Source organism: Vulpes vulpes, chromosome 1 (assembly GCF_048418805.1).
Source record: "Vulpes vulpes isolate BD-2025 chromosome 1, VulVul3, whole genome shotgun sequence".
Taxonomy (NCBI): domain Eukaryota; kingdom Metazoa; phylum Chordata; class Mammalia; order Carnivora; family Canidae; genus Vulpes; species Vulpes vulpes.
In genome coordinates, this window is record NC_132780.1 from 8208375 (window position 1) to 8223097 (window position 14723).

A 14723-nucleotide genomic window follows, 5' to 3' on the forward strand; every position below is an offset into this window, starting at 1 on the left:
GATCCTGGAGACCCTGGATCGAGTCCCACGTCGGCCTCTCTGGGTGGAGCCTGCTTCTCCCTCTGCCTGTGTCTCTGCCTCTCATCCTCTCTCTGTGTCTCTATGAGTAAATAAATAAAATCTTTAAAAAGTCCACAACTGTTTCGAGAAGAGCACTGAGGCTCCCGGGGCCACCCCGGTGACCTCTCCCGCTCACCCCGCCCGCCCCAGGCTATGGACAGCCAGAAGCAGTTCACAGGCCCAGAGATCCAGTTCCTGCTTTCCTGCTCCGAGGCCGATGAGAACGAGATGATCAACTGCGAGGAGTTCGCCAACCGCTTCCAGGAGCCGGCCCGCGACATCGGCTTCAACGTGGCGGTGCTGCTGACCAACCTGTCGGAGCACGTGCCGCACGACCCGCGCCTGCGCAACTTCCTGGAGCTGGCCGAGAGCATCCTGGAGTACTTCCGGCCCTACCTGGGCCGCATCGAGATCATGGGCGCCTCGCGCCGCATCGAGCGGATCTACTTCGAGATCTCGGAGACCAACCGCACCCAGTGGGAGATGCCCCAGGTGGGCGGGCCTGCACGTGCATGCTCGCCTCCCCCGCTTCGGCGCACGCTCCTCGCACGCCTGGGCCCCGCGTCGTGGGTGCCCGCTTTGTGCACCCGCTGTGAGGGCCCTGGGGGGGCCCTCGCTCCGCCCATGCAAGCCCAGGCCCGCCCCTTGCACACATGTTATGGGCCCTACTGTGCCCTTGCACGTCCCCGGGTCTCCCCACCTCTTGCAGATTTACCCCTCGCACATGCAGCAGCATCGCTGTGCCCTCACTGGCTGCTTGAACGCCATGCCTGCCACTCGCACACCCACTCCGGGAGCTCTAGCGTGTCCTTATAGTTCTGTTGCAACCACACCCACACGGTCACATACTGGAACACATTGGTTATACATGGTTATACGCCCCTTGCTCATCTGCGCTGCAGCTCCCCGTGTGCCCTCTCTTGGCTGTGGCCTACCCATGCCCTCTCTTCTGTACACTCACCTTGGGGGCTCCGGGGTGCCTTGCTATGCTGGCCTGCCCCTCACCAGTCAGCACATGGGGCTGCAAATGCTCTCTAAGGTCCTGGCACACGACGCCCACTTCTTTGGGGTTCACTCGTGGGTGTACATCCCTTGTACACTCACCCTGAAGATACAGTCCTGGCATACCACATGGTTGTCCACCCCTCACTGATTCACTCCTCCCCCACATGCCCTCTCTGGCATGCCCATGATCACCTGTGCACACTTGGACCACCCTCCTGCTCACCCACAAGAGCACCTGAGTATTGTTGGCGGCCAGGCCTACTCCTCGGCCTGATATGCGCTAACTCAGCCCGTCTCATGCCCGCCCACTAATGTCTGAATGCCTCTTACACACTCGCCCCAAGAGTGTGCTCATGTAGCCGTGGCAGGCCCCCAGCCCACCTCACACTTGGCTTGCTCATAGCTCCTATTCCCTTTTCTCTGGGACTCTCAGGTGCCCCTCACACATTCAGCCTTTAGCCCTGACTCTGTTGCCCTGGTGGCCCTCCTGCTCACACACACTGCATGCCCCTTACACACACACTTCCCGTTTGTTCCTCACCTGCACATTCCTCCACATGCTCTTGCACACTGCTTCCCATCTCACACTTGTAGCCCATGAGGCTTGCACTCCCATCACCTCTTCAACAACTGGGCTGCTCATGTCTCCTTGGTGACACCTGGTTCAAGCACACTCGGGCTTATGTACCACACTGAACCCTGTCCTCATATTCTGGGTCTTACTGCACTGGCTCCCGAGTCCCCGTTGCACACTCATGCTTGCTTCACATGCACTGATGCTAGGAATCGTAGGCCCCTCCCACACTAACACTACCCTCTGGTTTGGGCCCCAGGCCCCCTGCATAGCTGCCCTGTGTGCCCATGTCCACCGTGTACACTTAAGCCCCACATGGCCACATATTGTCCAGATCCTTCTCTATTGCCAGCCAATTCCTCCCTTAGTCCCTGGTGCCCTCTCACAAGGCTCTTGCACGTCAGCCCCCTCACATACTCCCAGGATCCCTCCAGACTTTGCACATTCCCCTGTGTCCCCGGGGCCCGATTGCATACTCCCCACCATCACCATCCTGGCACTCAGGATGTCTCCCACGTCCCTTCATCTACAGGAAGCCCGGGCTCACCACCTGCCCTTCACCCTCTGGCACCTGCCGTGGGAGCTCCACCCACCTCCTCCCGGTCCCCACCTCTCACGTGCTCCCCACATGCATCCTCTTTCTCTTAGTGTCCTTCCTCCAGACACCCGCCGCTGCCTGCTTGCCCCCTCCTGTTCCCACTTTCTCCTTCTGGTCAAGTCCACGCATGCGGAGTGCACCGCCCCCGCTCTGCAGCCACGGAACAGCGGGCTCTGTGTGGCGTTTATTAGGCACCGGGCGCTGTTGTAATCCCTGGGCATCTATGAACCCATTGAATCCGCACACCAACCCTATAACTGAGGTCCCACTATTATCCCCCAGTTGTGGAGGGGGAAACGGAGGCCCCGGGGGTTACGTCTGAATCACCCGGCGACTCCGCGGCAGCGGGGTTGGAGCCCAGACGGGCGGGCTGGCTGCAGGGCCTTTCCCTCCACGCTCCATCTCTCGAAGGAGCGACCAGCATCGAACCCCTCGTCCGCCACCCCTGGGCCTCGGCCCCCCGGGGACGTGACTTGCGAAGGCCCCGTTCCCCCGGCTGCGAAGTGGGGATCCGAGCCCGGCGCCCAGGAATGCTCGTGCCCGCGCGCTCACCCCGCGCCCCGCGCCCCGCGCCCCCCGCCCCGCGCAGGTGAAGGAGTCCAAGCGCCAGTTCATCTTCGACGTGGTGAACGAGGGCGGCGAGTCCGAGAAGATGGAGCTGTTCGTGAGCTTCTGCGAGGACACCATCTTCGAGATGCAGATCGCCGCGCAGATCTCCGAGCCCGAGGGCGAGCCCGAGGCGGACGACGACGACGGCGCGGCCGAGGCGGGCGTCGAGGGCGCCGAGGAGGGCGCGGCGGGGCCCGAGGGCGCGGCGGGGCCGGCGGCGGCGGGCGTGACGGCGCGCGCGGCGGCCGCGGCGGCGCGGGCCCTGCGCGGCCTCAGCTACCGGAGCCTGCGGCGGCGCGTGCGGCGGCTGCGGCGGCTGACGGCGCGCGAGGCGGCCGCGGCGGTGGCGGCGCTGCTCTGGGCGGCGGTGGCGCGCGCGGCGGGCGCGGGCGCGGGGGCGGCGGCGGGCGCGCTGCGCCTGCTCTGGGGCTCGCTCTTCGGCGGCGGCCTGGTGGAGGGCGCCAAGAAGGTGACGGTGACCGAGCTCCTGGCCGGCATGCCCGACCCCACGGGCGACGAGGTGCACGGCGAGCAGCCGGCGGGGCCCGGCGGCGACGCGGACGGCGAGGGCGCGGGCGAGGGCGCGGACGGCGAGGCCGAGGGCGCGGGCGACGAGGAGGCGGCGGCGCACGAGGCCGGCCCCGGAGGCCCCGACGGGGCGGTGGCGGTGGCCGAGGGCGGCCCGTTCCGGCCCGAGGGGGCGGGCGGCCTCGGGGACATGGGCGACACGACGCCGGCGGAGCCGCCCACGCCCGAGGGCTCCCCCATCATCAAGAGGAAGCTGGGGGTGAGCGGGCCCGCGGGGGGGGGGGGGGCCGGGGCTGGGAGACAGGGGGCGTAGGAGGGAGGACGGGGCACCGCCGGGGAGGGAGCCCCAGACGGAGAGCCTGAGACATAGGCCCGCAGAGACGACCCAGAGACAGACAGGGGCCGGCGGTGGGGACCCGCGGAGCGGGCACCCCGAGATGGAGCCCCGCCAGCCGCGGCGAAACAGGGAGTACTGCTGGGAGAGGTGAAGAGGGAGGAGGGACCCCGAAACCAAACCAGACGGGAAACGGGGCCAGCGCCGAGAGCAGCCCGGGGTGGAGTCAGGGGGCTGGGGGAGCCCCCCTCACAGAGGCACATGTTGTGAGGAATCAGTAGCCCACCTGCCCAGGCCCTCCGTGCCCCTGGGGTGCCCCGGGGAACAAGAGCTGCATTGGAGTCCGCCTGCTCCTGCACAGGGCTTTGGCAAGGCGCTCCACCTCTCCGAGCCTCAGTTTCCCCTCTGTGAAGCGAGTCTCATAATCCCTCTTCTGATGGGAGGAGAGGAAAACGCAGGGGGAAATGACCAGGAAGGGACCCCGAGAGAGAGAGAGAGAGAGAGACAGGCAGATCAGCTCTGAGAGGCGCTGGGAGTGGGGGCTCCTCCCTGACGCTTGCCCTGCCGCCAGGTGGATGGAGAGGAAGAGGAGCTGCCCCCGGAGCCGGAGCCTGAGCCCGAGCCCGAGCCCGAGAAAGCCGAGTGAGTAACCTTGGAGTCCAAGGGGCCCGGCCCCTCTCATTGCCTCCCTCCTGGACTGGGAGCCTCCTGAGGTCACCTGTGCCCTCAGCGTCACCCAGACGGGGACGGGGCCCAGAGGATGGGCTCTGTCAAAGGGAGAGGAGAAATGAAGGCTCCTCTCTTACCCGCAAGCCCTCCTGGGGGCTGTTCCTCTGCCCGGAATGCTTTCTCCCATGTTCATCTCAGTCTTTCTCTTTCCTGTTTTGGCTCACCTGTCTCCTTCTCCAGGAAGCTTACCTTCACACACACACACACACACACACACACGCACACCAGCCACCAAGTCGAAGAGGTGTTTCTGGGCCCTCACACACCCCTGAGCTTCCCTCATCCCAGCCCGGACCTCTCTGGGCTGTGCTGCCTGGTGACCATTGGACTGAGCCCCATGAAGGCAGTGACTCCTCACCATGTCCCCGACACCATCTAGACCCGGGCCAAGGATGGGGTAGGCCCCCAGCACATGGCTCTGAGTGATTGAAGGGATTGCCCCGGGCACCTCCTCACTTTCCATGTCTTGCCCTGCAGTGCTGAGAATGGGGAGAAGGAAGAAGTCCCCGAGCCCCCACCAGAGCCCCCCAAGAAGACAGCACCTCCTCCACCCCCTCCAAAGAAGGAGGAGGCTGGAGGCGCAGGCTTGGAATTCTGGGGAGAACTGGAAGTGCAGAGGGTGAAGTTCTTGGTGAGGACCAAGCAAGGGCTTGCTGACACTTCCTTTTCCAGGGAGACCCCTCGGGGCACTCACACCACCTCTTCTCTGCACCCCACCTGTGAGCTCACCCATGCCAGGCTGATCTCTCAGAAGAAGCCAGACTGGCCTGAGGGCAGAGATGTCCCCAGACGGAGTCAGGACCTGGTCACAGGGCAGCATTTTGGGTGGTCCCCCGCTTGGCTCCTCAGCCTCTCCTGCTCAAGACCCTTATTCCAGCCTCCATACCTTTGCTCACTCGGGGCCACCTGCCCAAGCTTCCCACCCCCATCCACTCTCCAGAGCTAAACCCAGCCGAGGCCTGTCTCTTGGCTCTCAGCCTTTGGGTCAGAGCCACCACACCAGTCCCAGCCCCTCCTGTTCGAGCTTGAGGGGAGAACTCCTCTCCTCATCCAAGCCAGGAAGAAGGGAGGGAGTTTAGGGTTCAGGGCTCCACCTGTCCTGCCTCCTGTCCAGGCCCAGCCTGACATGAGGGGCTGAAGGAAACACGTTGGGAGGAAGGTGTTCCAGCGAGGACGCATGGGAAGAACGAGGGGCAGGGAGAGCGCTGGAGAGAGACAGAGAGGGAGCCAGAGATGGAAGTAGGTGTCCTCTGCCTGGGGTACCGCAGACGGGGCAGCCTCACACAGGAAGCAGCATAGCAGGGTGGTCGGGAGCGCGGACTCTGGAGGTTGAGTGCCTGGCCTCAAACCTCTGGTCTCCCACTTCTTGGCTGTGTGGGCTTGAGCAAGGCCTCTCACCTCCCTGAGCCGCGGTGTTCTCATCTGTAAAATGAGCATATGGACCGTGCCCGCTTCATAGGGATGCGGTGAGAGCCACACAAGTTCGTAGATCTTGGTATACAGTAAGCACTCAATAACCACGAGGTTGTGGGACCAGATTGTGGACTGTCGGGTGGACGATGGGGTGAATTCCTCAGGGAAGAAGGTGGACTGTGAGCTCTTTCTGTTTCTCTCCTCATCTTAGAACTACCTCTCCCGGAACTTCTACACCCTGCGATTCCTTGCCCTCTTCTTGGCATTTGCCATCAACTTCATCCTGCTGTTCTATAAGGTGCTGGTCACCAGGGGCCAGGAGGATCCGGCGCTTATCCGGGCTGGGGGAGGGGCAGCTCACCCCCTACCAGGTTCTCCGGGCCCTCGCAGTGAAGGGACAAGGTGTTGGATTAGGGGGTCCTAGGGAGGATACTAGCTGGACACCTGGATCTTGGGGCCCCCAAAGGAGTGTGTGTGGGTATCTGGGTGCATCTGGGGCAGGTGCTTGGGTGGGTGCAGGAGTTACAGCAGGGAACCAGTTCAGGCTTCCATGCCCAGCTCTGCCACTTACCAGCCCCGTGTCCCTGGGTGCGGGCCTTCGCTCCCCCTTCCCCCCCCCCCCCCCCCCCCCCCCGCAACACACACTGAGTCAGTTAAGCCTATTTGCTTTCGCATAAGCTAACATTTGTAGGGAGGAGGAAAACGGGCAGCTCATGGAATGGAAGGAAAGGGCTAAGAACCAGGCCTCCTGAAAGACACAGCGCCCCATGGGGTCTTGCCAGAGATCTAGATACCAGGACAGAGAAGCAGTTCAGCTGGCTTCTGTGGGGTCGAATCCTGGCTCTACCACCCACTGGCTGCATGATGTTAGGCAAGGGACTTAACCTCACCAGGCCTCAATTTCCTCATCTGCAAAATGGGACAATGACAGTGTCTACCCCGGAGAGCTGTAGGGATTAAAAGAGGAGCAGCATGTGTAAAGCACTTAGGACAGTACTTGGCATATGGAAAGTGCTGTGGAAGTGTTAGCTGTGACGAATTTTAGGATTCACGTTAATAGTGGTGGTCAGTCTCTTTAAGGCTCCAGTGTCCAGTTGAATCAGCTGGAACTTAGTAGTCCCATCAGTTCAATAGTCAAATTCCCAGGTCAGAGCCTGATTGGCTAGCTAGGGTTCCAGGCCCACCCTTCATCTTGATTGACAGTCTCATTGAGATTGTATCTGACAGGGGCCCCCAGACCAGCCTCAGGTGTGGAGGCTGTTAATTTTGATCGTGGGTTCTGGGTGAGACAGACCAGGGGCCAGGACGCCAGGGTCCCCGCCCTGACCCACCTCTGCCCCCCTGCAGGTCTCAGACTCTCCACCAGGGGAGGACGACATGGAGGGCTCAGCAGCTGGGGACCTGTCAGGTGCAGGGTCTGGTGGCGGCTCGGGCTGGGGCTCGGGGGCCGGCGAGGAAGCAGAGGGCGACGAGGATGAGAACATGGTCTACTACTTCCTGGAGGAGAGCACGGGCTACATGGAGCCCGCCCTGCGTTGCTTGAGTCTCCTCCATACCCTGGTGGCCTTTCTCTGCATCATCGGCTACAACTGCCTCAAGGTGGGTCATGACCGTGGTTCTGGGGCAGGGGCTGGGTGGGTGGGGTCTCCTCTGGTGGTTGGGACAGGGGACCTGGAGCCAGAGTCAGGGCCAGGGATCTGGGTACAGGACTGGGGTCTTCGGCAAGGACAGCGTTCAAACTGGGAACGAATGGGGGTCACAGCGGAGGAGCCAGGTCTTGTGACTATGGTAATTTGTGGATCAATTTGTGGCCAAATCTGTCATTGCAAATATTACTTTCTGTACACTGATCAGTTGGTGAATGGAGGCCCGTGGGTGTCTGTGGGGTCTCAGACATAACATGGGTGCTAACAGGGGGAGAGTGGATTCCGACACAACGATGCCTGAGGTTTGTGATGCCCCCGAGAGCTTCAGTTTGGGGTCCACGGGGTCTATTTCAGCAAATCTTTTTTTTTTTTTTTAAGATTTTACTCATTTATTTGATAGAGAGACACCACAAGCAGGGGGAGGAGCAGAGGGAGAGGGAGAAGCAGGCTCCCCGCTGAGCAGGGATCCCGATATGGGGCTCAATCCCAGAACCCTGAGGTCAGGACCTGAGCCAAAAGCAGACACTTAACTGTCTGAGCCACCGAGGTGTCCCTAAATTTCAGCAAATCTTGATACTTTGCTATGGGATGAATAGAGTTCTTTTGACTTAGGACTTTGGCATCTGCTGTTCCCTCTGCCCGGAATGCTTTGCCTTGCTTCCAGATCCTTTTACCTGGCTCTGTTTTATACATCCCCCTCCCTTGGGAAGCCCCAGAGTGCATCAGACACCACTTCTGGGCTCTCCTGACTTTCTCCCACCCCAGCCCTGATCCATCGGCCTACCTTTCCCCATTGCCACCCTGATTGCTTTGGGGAAGCTCCTCTGACCTGGGGTCTCACACTCGCTCCGGCAAGATCTCATGGTTCCCACTGAGGCTTTGGTCTCCTCAGGTGCCTGACGCCCACCTCTGTACCTCCCTGCACAATCCAGGTGCCCCTGGTGATCTTTAAACGGGAAAAGGAGCTGGCCCGAAAGCTGGAGTTTGACGGCCTCTACATCACGGAACAGCCTGAGGATGATGACGTGAAGGGGCAATGGGACCGACTGGTGCTCAACACACCGTAAGGACCGGCCCCCCACCTTGGGGCGGGTGGGGGCACAGAACTGGGGTTCTACTCCAGGCCAGGCCTAGTCGTCAGAAGACTGAGGTTCCCTATCACTGGAGGCCCTGACTCAATCTCCCCAAGCCTCAGTCTTCCTCTCCATAATGCTGACAAACTTCTAGTGTGTTAAAGTACCTGTGGGGGTGCTGGTGACACACGGGGATCCCTGGGGCCCAGACCCTGGAGATTCTGGTTCAGTGAGTCTGGGGTGGGGCCCAGGAACCTGCATTTAAACTCCACCCCTGGGGATCCCTGGGTGGCTCAGCGGTTTAGCGCCTGCCTTTGGTTGGGGGTGTGATCCTGGAGTCCCGGGATCAAGTCCCACATCGGGCTCCCTGCATGGAGCCTGCTTCTCCCTCTGCCTGTGTCTCTGCCTCTCTCTCTCTCTCTCTGTGTCTCTCATTGATAAATGGATAAAATCTTTAAAAAAATAATAATAAACCCCACCCCTACGTGTGATTCCTACCCAGCTGCCATGAGTAAGCAATAGGAAATCATTCGGTTTTTAAATTGACCCCAGAGAGGGAATGAGGGTATGTAAGAGCAATGGGGTGGGATTCTGGACTCCCAAACTGCTCTCCCAGCCCACTCTGTCCCCGCCTCCCCCCCCTCCCTGCCCCATCAAGTCCCATTTCATGTGTTCATACAGTGGGGCCTCCTCATTTCTGGAATAAGAACACCAGATCAGGTTCAAAGCCTGGTAATTCTTGGTCAAGTCACAGCCTCTCGGTGCCTCAGTTTCCTAATCTGTGACAGTAATAGCACCAAGGATCTTTTTTTTATTATTCATGAGAGACACAGAGAGAGGCAGAAACATAGGCAGAGGGAGAAGCAGGCTCCCCGATGCGGGACTCAATCCCTAGACTGGGATCAAGCCCAGAGCCCAAGGCAGAGATGCTCAACCTCTGAGCCACCCAGGCGACCCGAGCACCAAGGCTCTTGTAACAATGAAATGAGCTCATGTAGTTTCTGGGCCACAGTGAGTCCTAAATGAGCATTGGAAGTTATTTTATGATGCGGTCGTGCCCAGGAGAAGTGGTGTGAGGAGGGACAGAGGCCACACCAAGGACATCCTGTGCTCTGTCACCATCCCAGGCACATCTAACTTCTACACATTCAAGTACACGTGCTTAACAGAGTCAAGGAGAAACATGTTTATTTTTTTAAAAAATTTTAACATTGTGTTTATTTATTTGAGTGGGGGGGAGGAGCAGACTCCAGACGCAGGGCTCCATCCCGGGACCCGAAATCATGATCTAAGGGGAAACCAAGAGCTGGTGGCTTAACCAGCTGAGCCGCCAGGGTGCTCCAGAAACATCTGTTTAAAGTTGTGTCTGCCCAAGACCTTGACTTCTAAATACCATTTCCCACAAAAAGGAGCCAGGCTCCTTGGAGAAGCAGCTTTCAGGGCTGGGGCAGGGAGGTGCCATCGCCGAGGTCACCCTGTGTCAGAGAGGGCAGCGCGAGGGCCTGCTGAAAGGACCGCCTGCCCGTGGAAGCGGCTCCCGCTGGAAAAACCAGGGGACAGTGAGGAGCCACGCTGAACCCGTGGATCCATGATAACTCTCCACTCCAAACCCCACAAAACCCACTGGCCACCCCTGCAGGATTTGAGGGCCTCCACTTGTGGGCCAGAATCATCCAGTAAGGTTCCACAAAATGGTGTGAGAAAGCACAGCAGTGCCCCAGAGGAGCCGGAGCATACAGGCTGCTGGCTGGGAGCCCTCCCTGCCCTCCCTGCCCTTCCCACGCAACAGCTGCCCCACGGGAGGGCCGTGTGGGGTCTTCCGCACATCCTGGCCCCGAAGGCACACCTGAGGCCTCCCCCAACATGGCGGCCTCCCCAACATGGCGGCCTCCCCCAACACAGCAGGCTGCCCTCCAACATGGCGGCCTCCACAACATGGCGGGCTCCTCCAAAGATGGCGGTGGGGGCAATGGTTGACCTGGGGCAAACTTGACCTTGCAAAAGGTTTTTTTTTTCCTTCATTTTTATTTATTTATTTGTTTGTTTGTTTGTTTATTTATTTATTTTTATTTTTTATTGGTGTTCAGTTTGCCCACATATAGAATAACACCCAGTGCTCATCCCATCACGTGTCCCCCTCAGTGCCCGTCACCCAGCCTCACACACACACACACACACACACACACACACATGCCCACCTCCCTTTCTACCACCCCTAGTTCGTTTCCCAGAGTTAGGAGTCTCTCATGTTCTGTCTTCCTTTCTGAGGTTTCCCACTCATTTTTTCTCCTTTCCCCTTTATTCCCTTTCACTATTTTTTATTTTTTTAATAATAAATTTATTTTTTATTGGTGTTCAATTTACCAACATACAGAATAACACCCAGTGCTCATCCCGTCAAGTGCCCCCCTCAGTGCCCATCACCCAGTCACCCCCACCTCCCTTCACTATTATTTATATTCCCCAAATGAATGAGACCATATAATGTTTGTCCTTCTCCGATTGACTTATTTCACTCAGCATAAGACCCTCCAGTTCCATCCACGTCGAAGCAAATGGTGCGTACTGTGTTGTTTCTAATGGTTGAGTAATAGCAAGAGGTCTTTAAAGCCCGAATCCAAGTGAGATACAGCCGTACTGTGCAGGGTCCCCAGTGAGAAAGCCATGGGAACTGCGACACCCTGGCCTGGCTGGCGACTCCTGCCCTTCCTGCCCTAACATCTTGGTCTCTCTATCTCTCTCTCTCTCCCCCCCCCCCGCCCCCGTCCCCCGCAGGTCTTTCCCCAGCAACTATTGGGACAAGTTTGTCAAGCGGAAGGTGAGGGTGACAACGTGGATGGGAGGGTGGAAGGGCCTCCTGGGCTGGGTCCCATGCTGTGCCACCTGGCCATCCCAGCCCCACAAGGGCTCGCTTTGTGTGCGACCTTGGGCAAGGGGCTGTGGCTCCCCGGGCAGCACCTCAGTTTGCCCATCTGGAAATGGGCGCAGTAATCACACCCCTTCTGTGATGACGTGATACGTGCAATGGGCGTAGCATAGAGCCTGGCACGGAGCGAGTACCAGTGAGTATCAGTGAGGAGGGAAGAGGGGGAGGTGAAGCGGACCGTTCGGAGCGCACAGACTCTCGAGCTGAATGGCCTGCTTTAACCTCTACCTGTGTCAGCCTTTCTGTGCCTCAGTTTCCCTCAGATTCAAAGTAAGGTTGTAAGGGGGCTGACCCCATGAAGCTGTTGCAAAGATTATATGGCCCACTGCATGGGCAGTATCTAACACGTAGGAAAATCAGATCATTCGCTCAACAAGCATTTATCAAACACCTGCTGTGTGCCAGGAATCACTTTAGGGAGCTGGAATCCAGCAGCAAGCACGACACTGGAGCTGGCAAGACAGATGATGAGCACATCCGTAGGGGGTTAGGCGATGATAATGTGCTACAAGAAGAAAAAGCAGTGAAGAGGGGAGCGTGTGCGTGTGCGTGTGCATGAGTGTGTGTGTTGGCCAGGAGGAGGCAGGAAAGGACACACTAGTTAATGAGGTGAAGGGGTGAATCAGGTAGAAAACTGGGGTAAGGGAAGCCTGGGTGGCTCAGTGGTTGAGCGTCTGTCTGTCTTTGGCTCAGGTGGTGATCCCGGGGTCTTGGAATCCAGTCCCCCATCAGGCTCCCTGCATGGAGCCTGCTTCTCCCTCTGCCTGTGTCTCTTCCCCTCTCTCTGTGCCTCTCATGACTAAATAAATAAAAATATTTTTTTAAAAAGAAAGAAATATGGGATCCCTGGGTGGCGCAGCGGTTTGGCGCCTGCCTTTGGCCCAGGGCGCGATCCTGGAGACCCTGGATCGAATCCCACATCGGGCTCCCGGTGCATGGAGCCTGCTTCTTCCTCTGCCTATGTCTCTGCCTCTCTCTCTCTCTCTCTCTCTGTGACTATCATAAATAAATAAAAATTAAAAAAAAAAAGAAAGAAATCTGGGGGAAGTGTCCTAGGCAGGGGGAACAGCCAGTGCAAACCCCCTGAGGCAGAAATGTCTGGTATATTTGAGGAACTGTGAGGAGGTCTGCGGGTCTGTGTGGCGGAAGCAGAGTGAATGAGGGAGGTGAGTGGGAAAAGTTCACAGATGACAGAGGCCCGATTATAGAGGGTTCCTCGACTACCAATCTAATAATAAATTATCCCTTAATGTGGCCAATGAATCAACTGAAACTTTATCACGTTTGGACCCTCCCCGAGGATCTGAAGAAAACTGGCCCTTCTCTCCAGGAAAAAATGCACCCCTAGTTTCTCACACCAAGTTGAGAGTGTCTCCAGAACCCCCCAACCCCATGGAGGCTGGGGCCCTCCCCCACTCCAGCTGCATCCCCACGGCCACATGCTCCCCTGTGCAGGTCCTGGACAAGCACGGCGACATCTACGGGCGGGAGCGGATTGCAGAGCTGCTGGGCATGGATCTGGCCACGCTGGAGATCACGGCCCACAACGAGCGTAAGCCTGAACCACCCCCTGGGCTGCTCACCTGGTGAGTCAGGGACTGCCCTGCACAGCCCCGGGGTGGCCAGGGAAGGTGGCCAGGGCCTGAGCCTCAGGCATCCCCTTCTTCCCACCCCACACAGGCTCATGTCCATTGATGTCAAGTACCAGATCTGGAAGTTCGGGGTCATCTTCACAGACAACGTGAGAAGGGGCCCATCGGTGGGGGAGGACCTGCAGGAGAAGGGCCTTCGGGGGGCTGAGGGCTCCACTCCCAGGTGTCTCTGACCAGGGACTGACTCCTGAGCCCCTGTGCACCCCTGCTCCTATGAGACCCGCTGCCCCCCAAGGCCCCCTGTCCCTCAGGTGCTCTTAAATTCTCAGACCGTGTCCTTCAGCAGAGGGTTCCCCAGCTACCCCTAGGATGGCTTCGCCCCCAGAGTGCTTCATTACTGCAGAGTGCTCCCGATCCTCTAAATACTCAGATGGCACCCCGACCCCAGAGCACTGGACCCGTGTTCCCAGAGTGCTCCCTAACCCCCCAAATGCTCCTTGACCTTCATGAACCCTCCCTGAACCCTGAGTGCTCCCCCATGAGTCCGCTCCCTGACCCCTGACCCTGTGTGCCCACAGTCTTTCCTATACCTGGGCTGGTACATGGTGATGTCCCTCCTGGGACACTACAACAACTTCTTCTTTGCTGCCCACCTCCTGGACATTGCCATGGGGGTCAAGACGCTGCGCACCATCCTCTCCTCCGTCACCCATAACGGGAAGCAGGTGTGGAGAGGACCTGACTGTGGGCTGTGAGCCTGGCAGGGAGGAGCCTGCGGTCTGAGCGGGGGTGGGGGGGAGGGTTGGGCAGGTCCCTCGAGGAGGGGCGAGGCTGGGCGGGCTGAGCCAGGGTGGGTGTGGGTCGTAAGACGCTGGAGGGAGGGCCACACTGACGGTGAGGGCCGGGGAGGCCCAGCACGGAGCTGACGGCCCTGCACGCCCCCCAGCTGGTGATGACCGTGGGCCTCCTGGCAGTGGTGGTCTACCTGTACACCGTGGTGGCCTTCAACTTCTTCCGCAAGTTCTACAACAAGAGCGAGGACGAGGACGAGCCCGACATGAAGTGTGATGACATGATGACGGTGAGCCCCTCCCCGGGCACTCTCGGGCCGGTCACTGACCATCCGACCCTCAGTGCTCCCATCTGTAAAGGGGGTTAATGGTGGTACCCACCCCGTAGACTCATCGCGAGGGTTCCGCGAGCTGAGACTCGTGAGGGACTTTGAAGAGCGCCAGGCTCCTAACCAGTGCTCAGTAAGCGTCAGCCGCCTCTGGAATGCTACTTGAGCCTTTAAAGCTGGTATGAAACTATTATGGGAAGGTGCTGAGGCATGGCGCACCTGTCACTCATGTGCCATGAGACCTTGGGTGGTCCTCTCAACCTCCCGGTACTCTGGTGTCCTGCCCTGCAAAATGGCTGTGTAATAACAGTGCCTACAGCCTACAGCTGGTTTTAGGGCTCAGTGGAGCTCCCTTAAAAGTCATAAAATGGTAATGGCATGAATTAAGATTGCATAGGTGTAGCTGCTCTCATCGTTAGCTATAAAAGTTTCACCCAGGGGTGCCCCGTGGGCTCAATAGGTAGAGCAAGTATGCGACTCTTGATCTCAGGGTTGTAAGTCCAAAGTTCCACATCA

At 58.8% G+C, this 14723-nt stretch overlaps 1 protein-coding gene across 2 annotated transcripts in view; it reads left to right on the plus strand.

Moving 5' to 3' along the window:
- RYR1 (ryanodine receptor 1) overlaps positions 1 to 14723 on the plus strand; it is a 117999-nt gene that overhangs the window by 100439 nt on the left and 2837 nt on the right. For both annotated transcript variants that reach the window (XM_072751802.1, XM_072751811.1), the window contains 12 exons: positions 211 to 552; positions 2827 to 3633; positions 4280 to 4350; positions 4915 to 5068; positions 6062 to 6148; positions 7198 to 7449; positions 8429 to 8559; positions 11345 to 11387; positions 12951 to 13081; positions 13176 to 13236; positions 13666 to 13812; positions 14034 to 14168. In XM_072751802.1, the coding sequence (XP_072607903.1) occupies positions 211 to 552; positions 2827 to 3633; positions 4280 to 4350; positions 4915 to 5068; positions 6062 to 6148; positions 7198 to 7449; positions 8429 to 8559; positions 11345 to 11387; positions 12951 to 13081; positions 13176 to 13236; positions 13666 to 13812; positions 14034 to 14168 (2361 nt within the window). The remainder of the gene's footprint in view (positions 1 to 210; positions 553 to 2826; positions 3634 to 4279; positions 4351 to 4914; positions 5069 to 6061; positions 6149 to 7197; positions 7450 to 8428; positions 8560 to 11344; positions 11388 to 12950; positions 13082 to 13175; positions 13237 to 13665; positions 13813 to 14033; positions 14169 to 14723) is intronic.